Source organism: Gymnoscopelus braueri, assembly GCF_963280865.1.
Source record: "Gymnoscopelus braueri genome assembly, chromosome: 21".
Classification (NCBI taxonomy): Eukaryota; Metazoa; Chordata; class Actinopteri; order Myctophiformes; family Myctophidae; genus Gymnoscopelus; species Gymnoscopelus braueri.
This window is the reverse complement of record NC_137623.1, coordinates 19856853-19880412: the sequence shown is the minus strand read 5'-3', so window position 1 is coordinate 19880412 and position 23560 is coordinate 19856853. Positions and strand designations below refer to the sequence as shown.

The 23560-nt window shown below is 41.1% G+C and overlaps 1 protein-coding gene across 1 annotated transcript in view; it reads right to left on the bottom strand.

Moving 5' to 3' along the window:
- Window positions 1-23560, bottom strand: part of vps41 (VPS41 subunit of HOPS complex) — a 31057-nt gene that overhangs the window by 6707 nt on the left and 790 nt on the right. Inside the window, exons 2-14 of the mRNA XM_080417265.1 lie at window positions 22594-22632; window positions 14590-14697; window positions 12496-12573; window positions 10819-10893; window positions 8863-8925; window positions 7930-7995; window positions 5001-5120; window positions 3864-4010; window positions 3696-3762; window positions 2297-2394; window positions 1658-1787; window positions 852-967; window positions 479-597 (exon numbers count right to left, since the gene is read on the bottom strand). Of these exons, the coding sequence (XP_080273391.1) occupies window positions 479-597; window positions 852-967; window positions 1658-1787; window positions 2297-2394; window positions 3696-3762; window positions 3864-4010; window positions 5001-5120; window positions 7930-7995; window positions 8863-8925; window positions 10819-10893; window positions 12496-12573; window positions 14590-14697; window positions 22594-22632 (1226 nt within the window). The remainder of the gene's footprint in view (window positions 1-478; window positions 598-851; window positions 968-1657; window positions 1788-2296; window positions 2395-3695; window positions 3763-3863; window positions 4011-5000; window positions 5121-7929; window positions 7996-8862; window positions 8926-10818; window positions 10894-12495; window positions 12574-14589; window positions 14698-22593; window positions 22633-23560) is intronic.

The window sequence follows — 23560 nt, the reverse complement described above, 5'->3', positions numbered from 1 at the left end:
AGAAAATCGTAAATCATTCTTCCACTACCTTTCATCTCATCTTGACTCTACTTGACTGTATGGTCAGACTTCATAATGGTTTAAACTTAGCCCGTAGTACTTGCCATAGCACTTACCCTAGCCTAGCCCTGACGACCTTGCAGGCTTATGCAAAGGCTAAAATGTAATTTAAATAGCATGTTATGTAGACAGATGCCAGGATCATTTGTAGACCTGGCATCCCATAGTGTGTATAGTTTCAATGTACAGATAATAGATTTTTTGATATTATACTGTTTAGACTGATTATAGGTTCTTGGTTTTCCTATGATCCTAGATTACTATTTCTATGCATTTGATGTTGATGTTTAACTTGCTTACTGTAATACGCTCTGGATAAAGAGCGTCTGCTAAATGCCTAAATTGTAAATTGTAAACTGACTGGCTTAAACGTAAACCGTGTATTTATGTTTTTTATTATTATCAAAAAAATATTTACCTTGCAGCAGTGTCATAGTCTCCTTTCTCCACCAAGTGGTTAATGTAAGCGATCCCAATCTTCTGAACTTCATGTCGTTTAATGTTTTTAAAGCTGATCTCTGCAGCCATCAGTGCCTCCTGTCAAAAGGCCAAGCAAGTCAGACAAAATGAAAGAATTAAAACACACCCAAATCTTGCGCACACACAACCACACACAACCACACACACACACACACACACACACACACACACAGAGTACCAACCATGCCATGCATTGCTGCAGGCAGGGTAAAAAACAATTCAATCCTTTATAACAAAATCATATGGCTACAAAACAGGCCACGGACTGAGTCATTCATACACCCCAACAAACACCATACAACAATACCAACCTCATATTTCTTCTTTTCGAGCAGCCAGTCAATGTGGTCATCTTGGTCTCGCTCCTTAGCCACTACAATGTCTTTGGGACTGATGATGTAGAAGAGGGACTCTCCCTCAGAATGCTCTGTTGATGAGAATGAATTGACTGGTTATTGGAAGGTGACAATTGCATTAGAGTTGTTTCCGATACCGATACCAGTATCGGAAAAGCTGCCGAAACTGCCTAAAATGCTTGTATCGGTATCAGCGAGTATGCCATGTCTATGCCAATCCGATACCACTTAATTTATCACATGATATTTCATTTACAGTAATATTTTGAATGCTTCATTTGATGTTGCACGACTGTTTTATACACTTACTGTAATATTTATTGCGATCAGGCGATTATGTAATAATTGGCACAGGCCTAGTCTCATTCTACTACTCTGCCAAGTTAACAAAATGTGGAATGTCCTGACACCATCCATTAAAAGATTTAAATCACTGGTTTCTTTCAAAACTGGCCTGAAAAAACATCTATCAGGAGACCACAAGGGGAGATCAATGCAAATTCCCATAGAAAGGAGGAGTCATTCACCGCCGCCGTTTTTCCTTTTCCTCCTTTGTACATAATACATATAGTGTTTTGTATTTGTTGACGACATGTATTATATTGTGTTATTTTCTATGCTATGTTGGTGAATTGAATACATAGGACCACAATGGAAACAAGTCCCCAGGACTTTTTTTCCTTTTAGCCTTCAAATGTCTTAACTGTACCACGTGCTGTTTACATTTCTGACTAATAAAGTATACAATCGATCAAACTCACCTAGTCGGTAGTCCCTGCACTCGTTGTCTTGGAAGTTGCGGACTGTCAGCGCGTCTGAGGAGATCTCCTCACAGCCCTCTGGCAGAGGCTGGATGATGTCCAGACGAGGCCGCGCTCGGAACTCTTCATCCTAGTCACATACACACAGATCTGTGTTACCGTTCGTTATTAACTCCCGTCATCTATTCTGATATCGTTGCTGTCAGACAGAAACCTCTTATCTCCATATTTTAACTTTTTGTGTTTTTTCTTAAATTAACGCCCTACTTGATCATACTACCGTGTCACACAAAAGCATCAAAAGTAGCAGATCTGCAAGCTCAAAACACAGCACTTTTTTCGGGCCGCGTTTCGAGCTTGTAGATCTGCTACTTTAGCTATTTTGGAATTTCCTGAAAAGGAACAGTTTTGGACATATGAGGTTTCCACTCCACAGAGACCAGGTTACACAAATTCTATTCCTAATCCCTGAGACTTGGGTCGTTCCTGAAACGGCACATTTCAGTCAGCAAAATATTCTCTACTTTGAAGGATTTTCCTAAACTTTCTATTCTCGTGAGGACATTTGGTTGGCCTAAATATGTAAAAACCACTCACACATATTACACAAACAGTAGGATTTAAAGCAACCGTTATTACCATGCTTTCAGAGTTCTCCTTCACAAAGTACAGGGTAACCAGCTGATCTGCCAAGGGCGCCAGGCCACTGATGAAGAACTCAGTCTCAAATGCAGACACTGTTTGAAAGAGAGGTGAGTCAGAACTACAACATGGATTAAAGCAAAACAAAATCGCACGACTGAAAAAAAAACGAATCACCCCCACACACACATACTGAACACACACACACACACACACACACACACACAGACACACACACACACACACACACACACACACACACACACACACACACACACACACACACACACACACACACACACACACACACACACACACACACACACACACACACACTTGCTCCCTAAACAATTAACACAACACAGTATGTAAAATTATGATGTTTTAGTAATATTGTTCCTGCTGTTCTACATACTGCCGACCAGGTGAAGAAATCACAGATTGAGGCTTTAACCTTTGCTCTTATAAGAAATATCCCAGACTGTTAAGATTTTATGGAAGATGGATTGAACATATTGCTAGTTTGACCACTTCAAATGCTCTAATCTTAAAACAATAACCGAAAATCTACGAGCTTGTTATTTTCGCGGCGCAACATGCTTCCATAGAAGTCATGCATGGCTGCTATGAAATCCAAATGACTGAAATCAGTCGTAGCGACTGAGAACTTTAATCCATGTACATCTCCACATCCTTTTACGCTATACTGGAAAACTGGTTTGGTAAGTTAAGTATAAACTTCTCATCGGAATGTACAGCATACTGTATGTATCGCCCTCCCTCCCGCGAACACGGGCCACTTGTGTTTGATTGGAGTGTCCGACCAAGTCGGAGGCACCGTGGAGGATTCAAACATTTGGGGAAGGAACTTTACCTAAAATGATTATTACATTTTTCTAAGTGTGTGAACAACAGGTGATCCACTGCACGCTCAGGTTTCTTGTTGTGGTGCGTGGTACTCGTAACACCAAAGAAAAAGCCTGTTTTAAAAAGGAAACTTAGACTTCATATACTGTACACTAAAAACATACAAAACATATACATCTTTCTTACATACCAGATTGATAGTGCTACTTTTTTAAATCTGTTGTATCCCTGTTGGTATCTCTTATACTTGACTTTAGTCAAATGTTTTTTTGTAGTAATCTTGTGTGATATACTGTGATTGTAATATTATACCTATTGTCATTATGTATATTAATGTCTTGGACATCAGGAAGACTAGCTGACGTTAAGGCATCAGCTAATGGGGATCCCTATAAATAAACAAATAGTCTGAAAGTAACCTCATTTGTAACTCTCATCACTAATGCCACATGGAATTTGTCACTGAGAAAAGTTGCATGTGACAAATGAAGTAATACTAATTTTGATTAGTGGCGTATTCAATACCCACCTATTTCCACATAGCGACTGGGTAGGTCTCGCATTTCAGTTGGATTCCGTTCTTTTACAGCACATATCTGAGGCAGGGAAGTGAAGAAAAAAATAAAAGAATATATCTACCATATCACAAATACTTACATTATTACCGGTTAAATATAATTAACTATCCAAGGCTAACCTTGATGGAAGTACCCCAGCCAACGATGAGCGTGGCGTTGTCTTTCCAACACAGGCTGCAGGGGTACATGTCAGGTCTCAGGGCAATGTTATCCCGCAACACATTGGTAATCCGCTGTTTGGTGCTGATGTCATAGATTTTAACCCCCTGGCAAAGTTCAGGAGAAACGCAACATGAACATGACATTATGATTCTGGGCATGTCGTGTGCAGACAGATTCATCTGTATGATATTCTTTCTCACTTAAACGGGGGGAAAAAAATATATTCTGTGAATTGGACGGAAATGACTTTGTTTTAAATGTGATGCTAGATATTTTATTATTATTTGAAGTTCAATGCTATCAGCCATGCCTTTGGAACAACCTATCACCTGAAAACATGATGTACATTTTTCGTACAAGCCCACTTGGGTTTCGTACCGCTCCTGCACGTCTCTTATATTTTTTGTAATTCCCTTTTTATCTGTATCATTATGTGTAAATAATAAACTAAAACTAAATTTACTTGGTTTAAAAACGTTGTACATCAGTTGCAACAAAGGCTGGTTTTTAGGCTTACAGTCTGTTAAAACTGTTTAGGACAGGGGTCTTCAACGTTTTTCAGGCATACTGTACGACCCCTTAGCTGAGAGACAGCCCCACTAAATAGTGTATAAAATTGTGTTGCAGATTAAACTTTTTCCTAGGTTTCATAGAAAGCTTCATAGACTTGTTTGACAGCACTGTCAAGCGTTGTGTTGGATTCATGTTAATTTTCAGACATTTAACCACTTTAACTGAAAATACTAAGTAAACTTGACCTTTCACTCTGTACTTGGTCTGTTCTTCTTTCCCTCTACACCAAACAAACCTCTTTGCCGAAAATAGCCGATCTACAAGCTCACAACGTGTCACAGCTGGAGGCGTTGCGAGCTTGTAGATCTGGTATTTTTGGCTGAAGTTCTCCTCAGAATAGGGATGCTAGGGTTCAAGTGGTTAATGCAAAAACACGATCCTATCACACAAAGATTTGGCAGCCCTCCTGTAGTAACTCTGAATATACACATGAATCCAATATGCAGTGGGGGTCCCTGCTTCATATCTCTCTCTCAGCTAAGGGGCCCTTGGCCTAAAAAACAACATTAAGGTAGTCTCACCACATTGTTGGCCCAGGCAATGAGGTTAGTTCTCCACTGGACGTTGGTGATGACACCCTCACCCTCATGCAGAACAGAGGTCTTCCAGCGATTCAACCAGTTCCTTTCATACAGAAGCAGCTTGAGGAGGGAATCAGGAGAATGTGTTTATTATTTTATATTATTCGTTTATAATTTATCTAATTTTAAAATGCCCTTATATCTCACAAAGGGGATTTTATACACTTATACACAACACACACAATGTTAACAGTTATCACTGTAGTGCCTTGCTTCATTTCCTAATAACACTGTAGGCAGCACAGTAGCTGCCTTTTCTAAATGTGTCTCAAATGATCAGCAAATAATGGGCCTTCTGGGTTGCAGCTGTGCAGTTTAACCTCTAGAGGGCAGTGGAAGGACAGCACATGAGTATCTACTGGATGTACTGACTGTATGTAGTGAATGGATGAATCTGAGTTTCTTATTCACTACACTATATCTCTAGATCTCATAGTACAAAGCTGGTTCCTTTGCCAATTATTTAGCCAAAAAGAAAGAAAAAAAGATAGATTGTCGTATATCTCAATAGTATATTTCACCTCACATCTCAATGAGAAAACATTAAGTTCATTCACAGTAATGAAAGAAGTAATGCTCCATTTTTATTTATTTTTCAAATAATCAACGATTATTATGGATTAACGGTATAATTAATCCAGTCCAAGTATGAAATTACTCAAAAAGCCATTAAGAGAGTTGGAAACATCATGTATTTGAATCAGTGCCCTATTAATTTCTTACATTATTCACATATAATAATGATCACAGCTTCTTTAAGCTGCAATGTATTTTATTGTACTAGTCAACACAGGTACTGCAAATATAAGGTATTTTTTTGCAAGCAACAGTGTTTAATAATGTACTTCCAGTTTAGAATCTTTACCCTTAATCAGTGATGTAAAGTAACAAAGTACATGTACTCAAGTACTGTACTTAAAAATCTTAGGTATTTTTAACTCCAATTTTCAATACTTTTACTTCTACTCCAATAAATCTCAAAGGCAAATATTGAACTTTTACTACACTATAATTATTTGAAAACTTTGTAGATTTTGAATATTATTCCAAAACCACTTCAGACCTAAAGCGACACGTTGTGAGCTTGTAAATTTGCTATTTTCTAAGTTTTTTTATTAAGTCATTTTATCAAAAAAAAGAAATGGGAACTTCTGCATAATGAGTACTTTTACTTTTGGTACTTTAAGTACATTTTGATGCCAATACTTTTGTACTTTTACTCAAGTAAATGTTGAACACCGAACTTGCACTGACTATTTCTACAATAGGGTATTGATACTTTTACTTAAGTAAAAAAAATACTTCTTCCCATCACTACCCTTAATGCAATGCGGCAGGGTGTGACCACAGCGTTGTAACATCAACGTCAGTTCAGTCAGACCTTCAGCTCAGGCCGTTATCGTACATGTACAGCATAAAGCTATACCGACTCTGATTTATTTGATCTTAACGCGCAAGCACACATACACACACATAAGTACATAATAGTATGTGTAGTAACCTGCTATTACCAAAGTGGTGGAGGGAGGGCGTTGCGTTGTTAGCTTGAAAATCAGTTATTTTCAGCAAGCAAAAAAAACGCTGTGCGCCGAAGCATGAATTAGGCTTTGTGTGCTTAACATTTTTCTCCACATGGGACATGATATGACAATGGAACGGAGGAGACAGAATTCAATTGCCTTTGACAGGATGTGGCTCCTGTTGTGGCTTATTGATTTCCATCACAGCCGAGGCACCTTGTGGAGGCCTTCGCCGCTCCGAGAAGAGCAGAAATCAGTGCCAATTGAAAGAAAATGTTAAAGTAACGCTACTAACAGTGGGTGGTTTTCATCATAACTACAGTTTTCTTTTCCTCACCACTGTTTTACCGACACATCGATATACCCTTGTGCAGAATCAGCGTGTTTTTTTTCACGTTGATTCTGCGCACATTATATGTGTCGTTTTCTATAAATGTAGGCTACATTACACTTTTCAAAACAGAAAATATTGATCATAACCCATTAAAGCCGGGAAAGCATTCGTGTCATTTTAGAGTGTATACGTTGGCTATTCAAAAATAGCAGATATACAAGCTCACAGCGCGTCACTGAGAGCTTGTACATCTGCTATTTTTTTACATTTTCTGAAAAATCTTGAAAGTGTGAAAGTACCGATCTAGAATCGGCCTCAGGTCTTAATGGGTTAATGTGTTCAACACACAATGTATGTGTATACATACAGGTATGGCAGAAACGACCTTGAATAAAAGTCACTATATTATCTGGGCAGAATTTCAACAGACTATATAGACCAGGCTGATAATGACATCTATCTGCTGTGCTTGTGAAGCATTGCCTTTCAAACGCTGTTGAGCGAACAGCACTTTGTGAAAATGTGCTGGCTACTCTCCCCAGAGACATAGCACTCCAGAAAAAAACATACAGGAAAGTAAGAACCTTTCATATAAAAAGGCCCTACAGTACATGAACTGTGGTCAGCTGTGTTCCGTTTCACCCGGACATAATCATAGAGAAGCATTGTAATTGTGGCTCAAAGACTGTGGCTGAGCAATTGATATTATATCGATATCGTGATATGAGACTAGATATTGTCTGGGATTCTTTTGGATGTTGTAATATTGTGATATGGCATAGATCTAGTCTTTTCCTGGTTTTAATCACTTATACTGTACTTGAAGCTTTTGTAATTATTTTCCTAAATAGCGAAAATAGCCGATCTGCACGCTCACGTCTGTTTTCGCTGTTGTAAAATTTAATAAATTATCGTCACAATATAGATAGAGGTATTTGGTCAAAAACATTGTTATATTCAATTTTGTCCACCCAGCCCTAGCTTCAAAAAAGTGACGAATCTCATTCAAACGTACCTTGTTACCACCAGTGACAAACTGTTTGTTGTTTGATTTGCTGAACTGAGGATGTAATGACACCACCTGAAGAGAAAAGCATGGTGACCAGGGTTGGGAATGGTTACTTTTGAAATGTAACCACAGGAGTAGTTCACCCCCCCAAAAAATTATAATATAGTAATATCGATCACACACCCCATGACGCATTGAATTCATAGAGATTTTGTAGTTTTTGTAAGCCATTGTAAGCCAATAATTTGATGACTGGGCAGAGTCAATGGACTCTGTCTTTGAGTCTCCTACCGGGGACTCCGCCGGTCATCAAATTATTGGCTTAGGAATGCGACAAAAACGAAAAATCGCCATGAATTTAAGGCTCTCTGGGGTGTGTAATTAATAGAAAATAAGTAATTATTTGGGTGAACTACTCCTTTACAGGACAAGTCCAGACTAAAATAACTTATAGCCTTTTTTTCCTACTTATATTGATCCCAAATGACTGGCCATGGGGTCTCTTTGCAGAATTGCCCCTGTCGTCCAGTTTCCCCAGTAGCCCCCATAGCATAGAGCAGAGCCCATAAGCATATCGCTACTTATGCTATTTCTTACGGTCAAAAGCGTTTTTGAATCTGTTGTCAGTTGTCATTACACACGCATCCATGCCTTGGTTGTCCCACATGAGCCGCCGTAGTCTGCTAAACAGACCAACAGCGGTGTTTTGCCAAGTCCCGGAAAAGACGTGCTGTGATTGGCCAGTACAGTCACTTTGATTGGCAGTTGTGCCGAACGCTCACCCCAAAACATGATTTACGAGACTGTGGCGGCTCTTGTGGGACAATCAAGGCATGGATGCGTGTATAGTGACAACTAGTAACAAATAGCTAACTGTTGACTGTAACCGGACTTGTTCTTTAAGTGGTTAAGAAACAAACAGGAGAAAACCAAACTTACTTTGATGGGACAGTCAAAGTTCTCATGGAAACCTTCTCTTGTGTAAAGTCCAAACACTTGCACCTGGACAAAAAAGAAAAAAAAAGAAACAATGGCACAATGGCAAGGGCAAACGAATACTCAACATTTCTGCTTTAATTGCTGTGTCTGCAACTGTCTTGAGGTCAACAGGGGGAATTGCAGTCGGGAAAAGGCTTTGATTGGCTCCGTACTTCTCCACCAGGTCACCAATTAGTGGACAGGTTGATTCTTTAAACCCCCCAGGGCTTAGAAACAAGGGGTCCTAATCTTTGTTTTAACTGCTGCCTCAGTGGTCTACGGAAAACTCTAATGTTCCGACTAGTACTGTACGTAACTGCAACCTTTTCTTGTATGCGAGACCCCCCCCCCCCCACACACACACACACACACACACACACACACAAGCGCACACACAAACAGACACATAAGAGGGGGGAAAAAAAGTTTTTTTAAAGGATAAATAATATCATGCTCTGCTGCGATCTCCTTTTTGAACTGCATCAGTGATTAAGGATTATGTTAGATTTCATAGGATTAACAGCCAACTGAATTGGCTGAGGACAAACAATTGCTGTGGCATCGATTTTAATTGTCTGCTCCACTTTCTCTTGCGACAAGATCTTGTTTTTTGCCGCTAGAGTGCTGGAGAGAGGGAGGGGGTGATATCAGCAAGCATATCTTGACTGCAAAAATCCACGAAGGATGGTGGTAATGATGAGGAGAGACAAGATAACAGCAAGGTGGGAGAGCATTGGAGGGGGTATCCATAGACTGATGATGGCTGATGGCTGACTGACAGCTTAGTGGATGAGAGTGCAATCCTTTCCCCCTTCACTACAAATGGGCATAAGATTTTTTTATATAATAAATCTTGACATCATGAGGGGTGGGGTGGGGAAATGCGGATTTATGCGTAGCTTTGGAGAAGATAAAAGTTCAGGTTTATCTTCTGAGAGTAGGGTGTGTGCATTCATTGCAAAAAAATATATACTACAGAGGCACCAAAACCCCTAGCGTTTCGGATCATTAGCATAATCACCTGAATCCTCAAAGCTGATTAATACCGGAGTTCTAGAAGAGGGGGGCATTATAAAGCTGATTAATGATGGAGTTCTAGAAGAGGGGGGCATTATAAAGCTGATTAATGATGGAGTTCTAGAAGAGGGGGGCATTATAAATCTGATTAATGATGGAGTTCTAGAAGAGGGGGGCATTATAAAGCTGATTAATGATGGAGTTCTAGAAGAGGGGGGCATTATAAATCTGATTAATGATGGAGTTCTAGAAGAGGGGGGCATTATAAAGCTGATTAATGCTGGAGTTCTAGAAGAGGGGGCATTATAAAGCTGATTGATGCTGGAGTTCTAGAAGACGGGGCATTATATCGTCGATCTCGGGCAGAAACCTCCCATCTCCATATTTAAACTTTGTGTGTTTTTTTTGTAAATTAATGCCCTACTTGAACATACTACAGCGTCACACAAAATCATAAAAGTAGCAGATCCACAACGGCGCCGCGTTTCGAGCTTGTAGAACTTCCTGCCACTTTCGAACTTGAAAAGTAACAGTTTTGGACATACAGTATGTATGTCCAACATACATACTGTATGCATGACAATGTGGAAGATGGCAAACACTGATTGGCAGTACTTTATTACTGGTCCCCAGGATCAGCAAATACCAATGGCAGGGCTGTACTGTAACTATTGATTATTTTCTTAACAAAAAATAAAATCAAAATCATTCAAAGTTTTTATATCAATGATTCCATTAACCACTTATGTGTTATTATAATCTTCATCACACAAGTGTCGTGCAGAAATTGTGAACATAGCCGATCTACAAAAGAACACGCTGCGATGTGCTGTGAGCTTGTAGATCTGCTATTTTCACTTTTAGTTTGATTAACTGTTGCATCCCTCCTGAAGATCTCACCTTTCCATCCTCGGAGCAGATGCCCACATGCTCTCCACTCTCATCTAGGCTGATTTGGTTGATTTTCACTGAACTCTGCAGAGACAGAACAATGTTATGGCATCTTTCCCAGGCAGTAAGTTGGCCAGCAAAATTCTGGCTGACCTTTCACCTACCTCATAGGTGGTTCTCCTCAAACAGAGCTTCCGTTGCTCCAGACTGCATGACGGAAGCATTTGAAAATTGTGAGAGGCAACAGTCTGGCTGGCGAGACTACCCGAGTGTACAAAATGGAACCAAATTGCATTTTTCTTAATCGAATTGGAATACTTTATTAGTCAGAAATGTAAATAGCACGTGGTACAGTAAGACAGTAAGTCCTGGGGACTGGTTTCCATTGCGGTCCTATTCAAGGGTCCATTTGTACACTCTCAAAGTTACAGAGCTGTACGGGTCCAGTTGGGACCCCCTCAAGGAACCCTAAGGGTCCCTGGACCCCACTTTGAAAACTGAGCTACCTGAATTGAAAGGCAAAATTAGAGTTGTCTAATAGGCGTGTGCAATTCTAGAACTGAGTGGATAGGCTGAAACTACATTGTAGGCAATGCAAAGTGTCATAAGGCATGTGATTCATTTCTCCCTGCTCCAGATCCCAATACTCAAATGTCTGCCTACTCCTCCAGCCTCCATCCTCCAGCATGGCGGTGTTATGGTGAAATTGATGACCTGACAGAAATATGTGACCATCTAGTGGACTCCAACATAATGCACATTGAGGCCTTGCAATACGTGGCCTAAATACCACTAGGTTTAACTCTGTTAATAAACAAACAGCAGTGATTTTGCGTACTACAGATATTGACGTTATGTGAAGTCCACAAGGTTGGTCACATATTTCGTCAGGTCACCAATTTCACCGTAACACCGCTGGAGACTAGGAGGCAGTAGAGTATAGGGATTTGGCTACAGATTCCTTGGATCATGATGCAACTCTCCAAATATGCCAATCACATTTCTGCCAAAATAATTTAATTTCTTCCATTTTGCATTTTCTTCAAAACACAATTTTTGCTACAAGTCCTACAGTTTGTCAGAAATTCACAAAAATCACTACACAATATCTCTGAGTCATGTGATAAAGATGCATTATTCATATTTCTCATATTCCATTCCATTTGTGGGTGGACGGTGGGTCGTCACAAACATAACATGCCCATTAATGGAAACCACTCCAAACTTGATTTTCAGGCGTCCCTTTTCTACTTCCCCTTTGTTTCCCCCCCCCCTTTTTCTTCCCAATTTAGTCGTTATGCGAATTGATTCCTCCCCACACACATTTCTGTGTGTTGTCACTGCTGTTGTATCCTACTGACTCGCCTACCAGTGAGGAGCCCCGACCGGGAGGACGTAGGGCCATCGTCCTACTCCTCCCACCTAACACTCCCTGCTGACAGGTGCCGCCCCAGCCCGTAGGATTAAGTGCAGTGATATTATCACTCCCCGAAACGGCTTCCCTCCCCCGAACACGGGCCAATTGCATTCGTATAGACACTCGACAAAGCCGGATGCACCATGGTGAATTTGAACCCACAACCTCCACGGTGGTGGGCAGGCACTTTACCAAAAAATAAATCTGCATATATCATAAGCATAACGTCCAAATCAAACCAAAATTGGAATCGTATGTTGAGTACTTACAATTTCAAACTTCTGAGTTACGTTGCCTTGGATGTCCAGTAGGAAGACCTTTCCAAAATGAGTGCCCAGGGCCAGAAACTGGGGAAAAAAAGATAAGTATGATGAAAAAATAATGCTGGACACGCCAGGAAACAATTCAAGATTTAGGAGAAATCTTGGTGCTGAGGAAGGCTGTGGCAGGGGGATGAGATTTTTTTCTTTTTTTAAGTGCCTTGTAGCTGGTGGGAGGTGGAAAAGAGAGGGGATTCTGGGGGCTTGAAGGCAAAAACTGTGAAATTACAGGGAGTGGAAAAACCCTATTTATTAAAGCAGACAGTGTGAAATGGTATTTTCCTCAAATTAAAATGCTTAAACATAATAAATGCACTGTACATCTGGCTTGTTCGCATGCTAGCAGCAATCCAATGGCCTCCCCTGCCCGCGACATAAGGCCATTATTTCTACTGAGCAGCAACTGGTTTCCATGTTTTGTGCTTCAGTAGAGGCGTGTGTGTGTGTGTGTGTGTGTGTGTGTGTGTGTGTGTGTGTGTGTAAGGGGAGTCCACGGGGACAAAAAATTATAGAAACGGCAGAGCTTTTGGCATTAGATTAAGTGTGTGTTCTTCCACCCAGCCCCATACCCCCAGTCCTCCCACCAACCCTAATCCCCCTCCCTTCCAGGGCCAGCATGTGCATGTGCGGCGAGGCCAGCATGCTTCAGTGCAGTCTATAATGAAATGCTTATATTTACAGGCACAGCTGAGCATGTCAGACAGAGCCGCTGCAATCTCCCCCAAATAAAATAACCCTGAAAAAATAAATAAATAAAGGGGTCAACCTTGCGAGAAGGAGCGACTTTTAAAAGGGATTTATCAGAATGGAATTGTTCAAATGAAATTCCGATTCAGGCACTTAAAATATGAGGCAGCATAAGGCAATGTGGGGCTGGTGGTGTGGTGGTGGATTCAAGATTCATTCCAGGTGTTTGGGTTGGGTTGGATGGGGTTGGATGGGGTGGGCTGGGGGTGACCATCTAGGTTGCTGGCAGAAGGAACACACGCACAGACATTCAAGGGAGATAGACAGACAGTCAGATCAACTGCAGTATTTCAGTACACCGATGTCTCTTGGTTGTGCGGCACAGATGCCGTTTTATTTCAAAGGTAAAGAAATGGGAAGAAGAAATTCTCAAAAGTACAAACAAACAGACATAATGTACATAGATGCCGCATTGGCCACTTAATCATACATCTACTGTACATCTCTGCCATATTGGCAGGGACAACTTGCCATAACACTCCACAGCAAGAAATATGCCGGAGTCATAAAAGAACCTGAGGTTGAAAAAAAAAAAGTTTTATAATAACCATTACTATTACTATCTACATAAGATACAGTGTTTTGGTATGAAACCCCACAATTTAACCAAGTATCCTATATCATAACATGACTACATTTCAGAAATTTGTAACCAACCTTGAAAATCGGTAGAAATTTCAACAAGTTTTAATTATGGATAGACCTTCTGCTTCAATAGACATATACATGTATGTCTGCCAGTATGGCAACCCACAATGACGCTCCAATCAACAGCAGTGGCCAGTGCAATATCTAGGTGCATAGTGCATAGCATACACTATATCTATGCAAATAAATACATTAGAATTATTGATTGCTAATAAAACATCAGGTGAGGTGAACAGATGTAATGAGTTATGATGACTTGACTCGTGCTCTGCCCAGGAGGGAAAGTGTCTGCTATGCCCTAGAGTTGTTCCGATACCGATACCAGTATCGGAAAAGCTGCCAATACTGCCTAAAATGCTGGTATCGGCGAGTATATTTAAAAAACATGTAAATAAATAAAATGTTAAATTGCAGTGTAGTGTGTTTTTCTTTTTACAACTTTATTTAACTGTTTTTATGTTATAAACATGTACATAGGCTTAGCATACAAAAAGACCACATACAGTAAAACACAGATACAATCCCCGCCCCCCTCTCCCCTTAGGCTCCAAACAAGAAACAATACAACACCCCTTAGGCTCCAAACAAAAAACAAAACAAAGCAGCAGTGTAGTGTGTATGAGGCAGAATGAGCACTATGACCTTTACCTTGTCATGGACGGTCATGCAGCTGGCCGCATCCTTCTGAAGAATCTCTGTCACCCCATTGGACAGCCTCTCATATTTCAACTTTGGCTCCTCCTCGCTGTCCTCCTCCTCACAAAAGAAGAAACAATTCATTCAGCACCGAACTGTAGGTGGAGCAATGCCATGATCTTTCTGCAACTAATTAATGAATTAATTAATAGGGATGGGACGATAATCGTTATTAACGTTTATCGTGGTAAAAAAATAAACGCTTAAAATAATGGTAGGCTATCGCAGAGATTTTAATTCGTTATGAAATTGTACTCCGAGATACACTAGGATGAATTAGCTTTTGTTGAGCTGCAAATTCAGTAACAATTAAACCATCATTACTTGATAAAACGGACCTGTAATGAGTGCAGTTGAAGTGGCCTTAAATACTTGCTCTGAAAGCGTCAGCTTTTAAGCGGCGGCCAGCAACCGAAGGCCAGGCGACCAAAGGCGACAGGCGACTTTGTCAAAATCCGACTTAGTCAATTTACGGCCTTCCACATTGAGTGCTTCTTCTCTTCATAAGCAGCAACAGTGTTTAGTGATATATAGTAGTGTGATAGTAGTAGTACTTATAGTAGTGTGTATATGTTTAGTGATCTACGATGTGTTTTCTTCCTATTCCTGTCCTCTCCTCTTCCTGGTGGTCGCAAAAACACTGGGTTACACCCAGATGTCGCGATACAACTAATCTAATATATCCTACTCTTTCCACTCACGTCGAGCAAGTGGTAACGGGAGGGCTTTGGAATTGCCACTCGGCTGTGGTGGAAGGCAAATCTGCTTTCATCTCAGCCTACGCAGCCTTGCTCTCCCTTAACTTCCTTGCTCTGACTGAGACCTGGATCAGACCAGAAAACACTGCTACGCCCGCGGCTCTGTCAGATGTGTACTCTTTCTCTCACACTCCCAGAGCCGTGCGGACAGGTGGTGGGGCTGGTCTGCTAATTTCCAGAAAATGGAAATACTCTCCTGTTTCACTGTCACAATTCTCTCCTACCTCATTTGAATTTCATGTGGTCACTGTCTCTCATCCAGTCAAGCTCACCATTGCAGTTGTTTATCGCCCACCGGGCCCTGCTGGTGGCTTCCTGGAGGAGCTGGACAATCTAGTCTCCCACTTCCCTGTCGATGGCTCTGGATTCATCCTTCTGGGTGACTTCAACCTCCCGACTGAGAAGCAGCTAGACCCACTACTTTCGTTTCTCGCCGCCTTTGACCTAGTTATTTGCCCATCTCCTCCTACCCATGAGGCGGGCAACCAACTGGACCTGATTTTCACCAGAGGCTGCTCTATTGCTAACCTGTCTGTCACTCCTCTTTCCAGTGAAAAGGGTAAGAAACTCTCTGATCACTATTTCATGTCCTACTCTCTCTCTCTCTCCTCTCCCCCCTCACAGCCCCTCCCTACTCACATGATTTCCTCACGTCACAATCTTCGCTCACTTTCCTCCACTGATCTTTCCTCTTCTATTCTCTCTGCTCTCCCTGCCCCTGAATCCTTTGCTCTTCTATCCCCTGATACCGCCACAGATCTTCTTTTCTCTACTCTATCCTCTTCTCTCGACCATCTCTGTCCCCTCACCACCAGGCCTGCACGCCAAACTCCACCTGCCCCCTGGTTGTCAGACTCAGTGCGGACTGAGAGACGGAGCCTGAGAGCGGCTGAGCGCAAATGGAGAAATGGCAACCTCCTGGAGGACCTTCTCACCTTCCAATCTCTCATTTCTACTTTTTCCTCCTCTCTATCAGCTGCTAAAGCTGCTTTTTTCTGCACTAAAATTCAGGCTTCTGCTTCCAACCCTAAAAAACTCTTTGAAACTTTCTCCTCTCTCCTGCAACCACCACCCCCTCCTCCCTCCTCGTCCCTCCTCCCCGACGATTTCGCCAACTTCTTTGACAAGAAGGTGAACGATATCCGATCCTCCTTCCCTCCTCCCCCGGCTGGTGCCCTGCGCACTACCCACACCCGTCTGCCTGCCACCCCCCCCTCTCTACCCTCATCTACTCCTCTCCCCCCCCCCATCCCCTCTCTATCCCACTTCTCTCCCCTCTCCCCTAACGAGGTCCTTCTCCTTATTACCTCTAGTCGCCCCACCTCATGCTCTCTGGACCCGGTCCCATCCACTCTGTTGCAGTCTATTGCACCTGAACTTCTTCCCTTCTTAACCCACCTTATTAACACCTCTCTGACATCTGGCTACTTTCCCTCTACTTTCAAGACTGCCAGAGTCACCCCCCTCCTGAAGAAACCGACACTTGACCCCTCTGAGATCAAGAACTACAGACCGGTTTCCCTTCTATCCTTCCTATCTAAAACTCTCGAACGTGCTGTCTTTAAACAACTGTCCTTCTATCTCCACCAGAACGACCTCCTGGACTCCAACCAGTCTGGGTTCAAAGTGGGTCACTCGACAGAGACTGCCCTCCTGGCAGTGACGGAGTCGCTCCATGCCGCTAGAGCGAACTCTCTCTCCTCCGTTCTGATACTCCTGGACCTGTCTGCAGCGTTCGACACGGTGAACCATCAGATCCTCCTCTCCACCCTCGAGGGGATGGGTGTCTCAGGCTCTGCACTCTCCCTGTTTGCATCCTACCTGACGGGTCGCTCCTACCAGGTGATGCTGAGAGGGTCTGTGTCAGAACCACACAGGCTCACAACTGGGGTTCCCCAAGGCTCGGTTCTGGGTCCTCTTCTTTTCTCTCTCTACACTACATCTCTGGGTGCTGTCATCCACTCCCATGGCTTTTCCTACCACTGCTATGCCGATGACACCCAGCTAATCCTCTCATTCCCCCCCTCTGATACCCAGGTGGAGACACGCATTGCTGCTTGTCTGGCTGACATCTCGGAGTGGATGTCGACAAACCACCTGAAGCTCAACCTGGACAAGACCGAGCTGATGTTCCTCCCGGGGAAGGGCTGTCCGCACCGAGACATGGCCATCACCATTGATAATGCTGTGGTGACCTCAACTCGGACTGCAAAGAATCTGGGTGTGACCCTGGACGATCAACTGACGTTCTCGGCAAACATCGCATCAGTGACGAGGTCCTGCAGATTCCTGCTCTACAACATCAGGAGGATTCGCCCCTTCCTCACGGAGAAGGCAGCCCAGGTGCTCATCCAGGCTCTCGTCATCTCCCGCCTGGACTACTGCAACTCCCTCCTTGCTGGTGCTCCGGCATCTGCCATCAAACCCCTGGAGCTTGTTCAGAAAGCTGCGGCTCGTCTGGTGTTCAACCGCCCCAAGTTCTCCCACACAACCATCCTTCTCCGCTCTCTACACTGGCTCCCCGTAGCGGCTCGCATCCAGTTCAAAACCCTGGTGCTAGCCTATAGGGCAGTGAAAGGAACAGCTCCTTCCTACCTCCGGGCTATGGTCGATGCCTACACCCCTGCCCGACCACTTCGGTCTGCCACCTCGGGGCGACTGATTGCCTCGTCACTCAAGGGTCCTTCTGGCCGATCCACACGGTCACGACTCTTTTCTGTTCTGGCCCCACAGTGGTGGAATGAACTTCCCACTGATGTTAGGACAGCAGAGTCACTGCCCATATTTCGCCGCAGGCTGAAAACTCACCTCTTCAGGAAACACTACCCTTCCTCTCTGCCTGACCTACTTGTTGTTAACTAGTTGTACGAACGCTTGTTTTCTATTGCTGTATTGTTTATTGGATTATTGGATTGTTTATTGGATCTTGTTTAGTCGATTCACTTATTTGTTTTAGCTCATGCTCATTTGATTTAGCTATTTTGTCTCATCTGTTTAAGGAAATAGGTAGCTGATATATTGCACTTTTACCTTAGCGCTAGGTATACTCTTGGTTGCTTGTTTTTGCAGATAATGCACTAAAGACTTCTGGTGATTAGTAGTTTTCGTTCCCTACCTATGTTGAATACACTTATTGTAAGTCGCTTTGGATAAAAGCGTCTGCTAAATGACTGTAATGTAATGTAATGCATTTGGTACGCTCTTATTTAACTCTACACTAATCATCGATTAGCCAAAATAAATGTTTTAAGCATATTTTGAAACATCGTCAATCACAATTATTTTTGCCACAATAATCGTGACATGTAATTTTCATATCGTCCCATCCCTAGATTCCCTACTAATTAAATCAGTATTTTTTATTATTATTATTAAATCAGCATGCTGAGGAAGACTGATCCTGTGAGATACACTACATTGTAATCAACATCATGAATTAATTTTGTAAGATAGATAAAGTCTACTAATAGGCTAATTAGTTGATGTATGCCCAATGCAAGTGGACTGTTAAAAATAAATAAATATATAAATTAAATAAATAAAGAGTTATGGTCAGACTGCAAGATTATGGCATCTTAGTTATGGCTATAAAATAATTCTGAACATATTTTTATTCTAATCAAATGGGTTGAATTTTGTTCAAATCTTGAAAGTCCACATGCACTTTCTCATAGCACATCAATATTGAAAATGAAAGGGTGATATCTGTATCTGAAACTGAGCACAACAGAGTCAATAATAGGAGAATAACAACAGCTGGCAATGTGTGACAAATGCTTTAAGACGAACAGAACAATGTGCATAACAATCAATCCTTTGCCAGCTCAGCTGATATTACATCTACAGTTCCTGTTATGACTAGGGTTGGGAACTTTTAGTATTCCAAGGGTCCATTTGGTTCCATTTGTACACTCTCAGAGTTACGGGTGGTCCTTGAAATTAAAAACTGGTAGATTCGGTTCCTCAGATTCCTCCGGTTCCGGATCCCAACACTAGTCATGAATAGGGCTGTCAGAACGAATTTCACTATTCGAAAATAATTTGAATGTGAAAAAAAATTATAATATTCGAATGCTAAAATTGCCATTCGAATATAGAAAAATATATTTAATAAAAATAAAAAAAAATCATGTTTCTCCCTATAAACGTCACTTGTTTATAGTAACAGAGAAAGTTACGTTTTAAAAAGTTACGTTAAAAAAAAAAAAAAAAAAAAAGATTATTTATAAATTATATAACATATTCGAAAATATTCGAATATTAAAAATAATAAAGCATTGAAATTCGAATGGGATTAAAGAGGAGAACTGACAGCCCTAGTCATGACTAACGAAGTGCCCTTGAGCAAATCACTGAACCCTACACTGCTGTAGTGTGCAACTTTGTAGCGAAATGCACATATTTAGGGGTCTTTGCATGCACGACATGTCAGGAAACATATGCAGGAAGACATTTCACCTTGTGTAATATGGACAATAAAATGACATTAATCCTATAAGACTATCCATCCCCACAGTGAGAGAAACATCAATTTGGTCTTCTCATAAAACCAAACTCAGGGCATTCTACTATGCTGCAGCTGTATTGCAAGCTCACATTTGCGGCCGGTCACAGCCTGAATATTTCTCATAATTCAGTTTATAACCAATGCTGTACAGTCTGTGGCCGCCCAGAGGATGCATCAACTCAAAACATTGTCTGCCATTATGTGCTACTGGGTGGAAGGTGGGTGGGAGGGGGGGGGCAATAGCGTGAAGAAAATGTTATTTTCAAAAACAATCCTACCCCATTCAACAATGCCATATCTAGGCTATTTCCTGTGTATTCTGGTTGTGAGATTTCCGACGCGAGGACATTTGTCATGGCTTTCAAAGGTGTACCGAAACAATAAAAAGGCAAACTTTATCCCCGTTTCTCTACGGTACCCATTTCAAAACTTTTTGCTATTTTCTGCAAGTTTAACTTTGTTTTGTTTAGCAACAACTGAGTTGCCTTGTTGTGTCTGATTTTTTTTTCTGCAACAGCAGATATTTTGCCTATTGGTAGACGTAGGCTGCAGACTCACTGAGCAATTATTTCTGTACACAGGAAAAACGAAATAAATCTAAACCAAGATTCAATAACACAAAATAACATTTAATAAGACGCAAGATAAATTGTCTGTAAGGAAACTGTGTTTCATTTCAGAAACCAGGGAAGACAAGTTTATATCCAACATGTTCCTTCTTCTCTACACTATGTAGAAGGACATTCCGCAACATTGGCTTAGTAGCTTAGTGGGTAGAGGCCGAATGCTAATCAAAATGTCACCGGTTTGCTTCCCAGCCCTGGTCTATGTGTAGAAGTGTCCCTGAGCAAGACACTTAACCCCTAACTGCTGCTCCCCCTATTAAGCGTTCATCATAACCATCTGAGCAGCCATACGCTGAGTAAAGCTCAAACAGAATTTCCCCTGCAGAACTAATACGGTAATCAAATAAAAAAAACACACACACTGCCTTTATTCATTAGTCTAATAATGCCAACCTAGTGACAACAATCAGCAGGCAAGCTGCATTACAGCAGTCTAAGCAAGCAGTGCATAATCAACTGTTTACAGCCACTCAGAGGAGACATGCACTCCCTAACACCGTTGTTTTCAAACTGTGTGTGCCCTGTAGATTGGATATTTTCACAATTTTTTTAAATGTGTGAAAAAAGAAAAGTAATTAAAATATATATAACATTATTGCCTATAAAATGAATGCCAAAATAGGGACGCCAGGTTGAAAGTTGTTAAAATATAGTTTTTATGGTATAGAATTTGCCTCTGTATCGGGAAAAATATTTTTTTTTGTATAGTTATTGCAATGTATTGCAATATTATAATAATATGTTGTAACAACATCCCAAGGCACACCTGTACTCGTCTCAAAGCACACCACACCGTTTGGGAACCACTGATGTAACAACCCACAGTGTCTTGTTCCCCCGTGGGTATTTGGGGTGATAAAAGTAGGCTACTGAAGATTCTTTGCACTTACAAACACAAATGTAGAAGTAGTTCTTTCTATTCACTAGTCTGGGATTATCCCTCTACCTGTTTTTCTACCCCCTTCCTCACAACTGATTAGTTCTTCCTGACACGAGTACAACTGTCCATAGTGTCCAATACAGTCTTAACTCTGACATTCCATTCAACACATTGACTCATAAGGAGACAAGTCTCTGTTCCAACTACCAGCCGAACGTGCTATGCTATATTTTATTGAGCCTACAGGAGACTTCCAGAAGCACGGGAGGAGTACCGTAACACACACTAGAGCTCAATCATATAATACTTGATGGATCCGGAGAGCTATCTGTAATTCATGAGTGCCTGACAAACGCTCAACACCTGACGAAGAGATCCTTGTGGGATCAACCGTTGTCAATAGAGGTTGGCTATGTATTACAGCCCTTTTGAGTAAGCAAGATCTGCTCCAATTCAAAATCATCCATGCTTGACAACCCCGACACGGACAATATGTTGCTGTTGATGCATTTCGACATCACTATGCTGATGCAATTTCTTGGTACTTCTGGGGAATAACTTCATTATAACAAAAAAAAAAATGCTCTCTCCAATTTCTCAACTATAGCCTTTCAGCAACAGTAGAAAGAAATGTGCCCTACCCTGGATCGATTAAAGCCCATTAAGACCGGGAAAGCCTCTGTGTCTGTGTCATTTTAGATTTGAGCTATATACGTACAGTATATAGCAACAACATACGTTTTTCAGATAACTCTTAGGATTTAGAACAGTGGTTCTCAAAAATAGCAGATATACAAAGCTCACAACTTGTACATCTATTCTATTTTTGAGAAAGTGTTTGAAAAATTTGGGAAGATCTTGCATTTCTTTAAACACAATTCTTCTCTTCTGCGGGGGTCCCTGGCACAAAACATTTTCAGATGGGGGTCGGCGGTGAAAAACATATCATTTTGGGGGTCCTTGGCACAGAGTTTGAGAACTACTGATTGAGAAGGCATTTGTACTTGTAGAACCGGTCTCAGGTCTTAATGGGTTGAAAACAAGCCTATGATATACATAGGCCTATAGCACTGATGCTTTTATTACAGTTTCATATTTGGAAGTTCTTCTTCTCCAATATAAGCTCCCCCCCACCCCCCCCTCTTTCCTTTTCAAAGAGAAAACCAGAGGCGTTTCAATTCTTACCTCAGAATCGTCTGTGAATTCTTCACTCGATTTCCTGCTCTGTATGAAGAAGACATTTAATAGAGTTCACTGTTCATGAGTAAAAAATGTTTATTATAGTTTATATGTAGAAAATGTTTATATGTATATGTAGAAAAACAAACAAAAGTAGACTAGTGCTGTTGTGCTGTTTTAAACTAATAAACTTGGGACACTGGAAGGAATGATGCATGGAAAAATGAACAAAAATACACAGTCAAGTGAGGGGACATGTAAACATACACAAAACAATATCCGGAAATGTTAATAGTAATAATCAATGGTGGAAAGTAACCAAGTACACATACTCAAGTAATGTACTTAATTAAAATTTTGAGGCATTTTTACTTTACTTATTTTTTTACTTACTGGAGTATTTCCAATTTTCTTTTACTTCTACTCAACTACATCTCAGAGACAAACATTGTACTCCACTACAATTATTGGACAACTTTATTTACAAGTTACTTTCTAGATTTAAAATATTATTACAAAACATACATTAACCACTTCAGCCCAATAAAGACTTTGGCTGTTTGAAAATAGCCGATCTACCAGCTCACAGCTTGTAGATCTGCTATTTTCAAATTATGTTAAACATCTTGACTTGAAAAATGAAATGGAAGATTTCTACATAATGAGTACTTTTACTTTTGATACTTTAAGTACATTTTGATGCCAATACTTTTGTACTTTTACTCAAGTACATTTTGAATACCAGAGTTTTACTTCTTGTTTGATTGAATACTTTATTTAGAAGTTTGCAGAAAAAAGCACATGAACTAAATACGATTAAAGAAAACTTTTGTACTCAATTCATAGTGACATTAAATGACAGACAGATATACACTACTATGCAGAACATCAAATAAACAGTTTAGAAATGAAAAATAAGAAAAACAAAAAATATGTACAGTAAACAGTTCGAAGGGGAGGGGGGGGGGGGTTA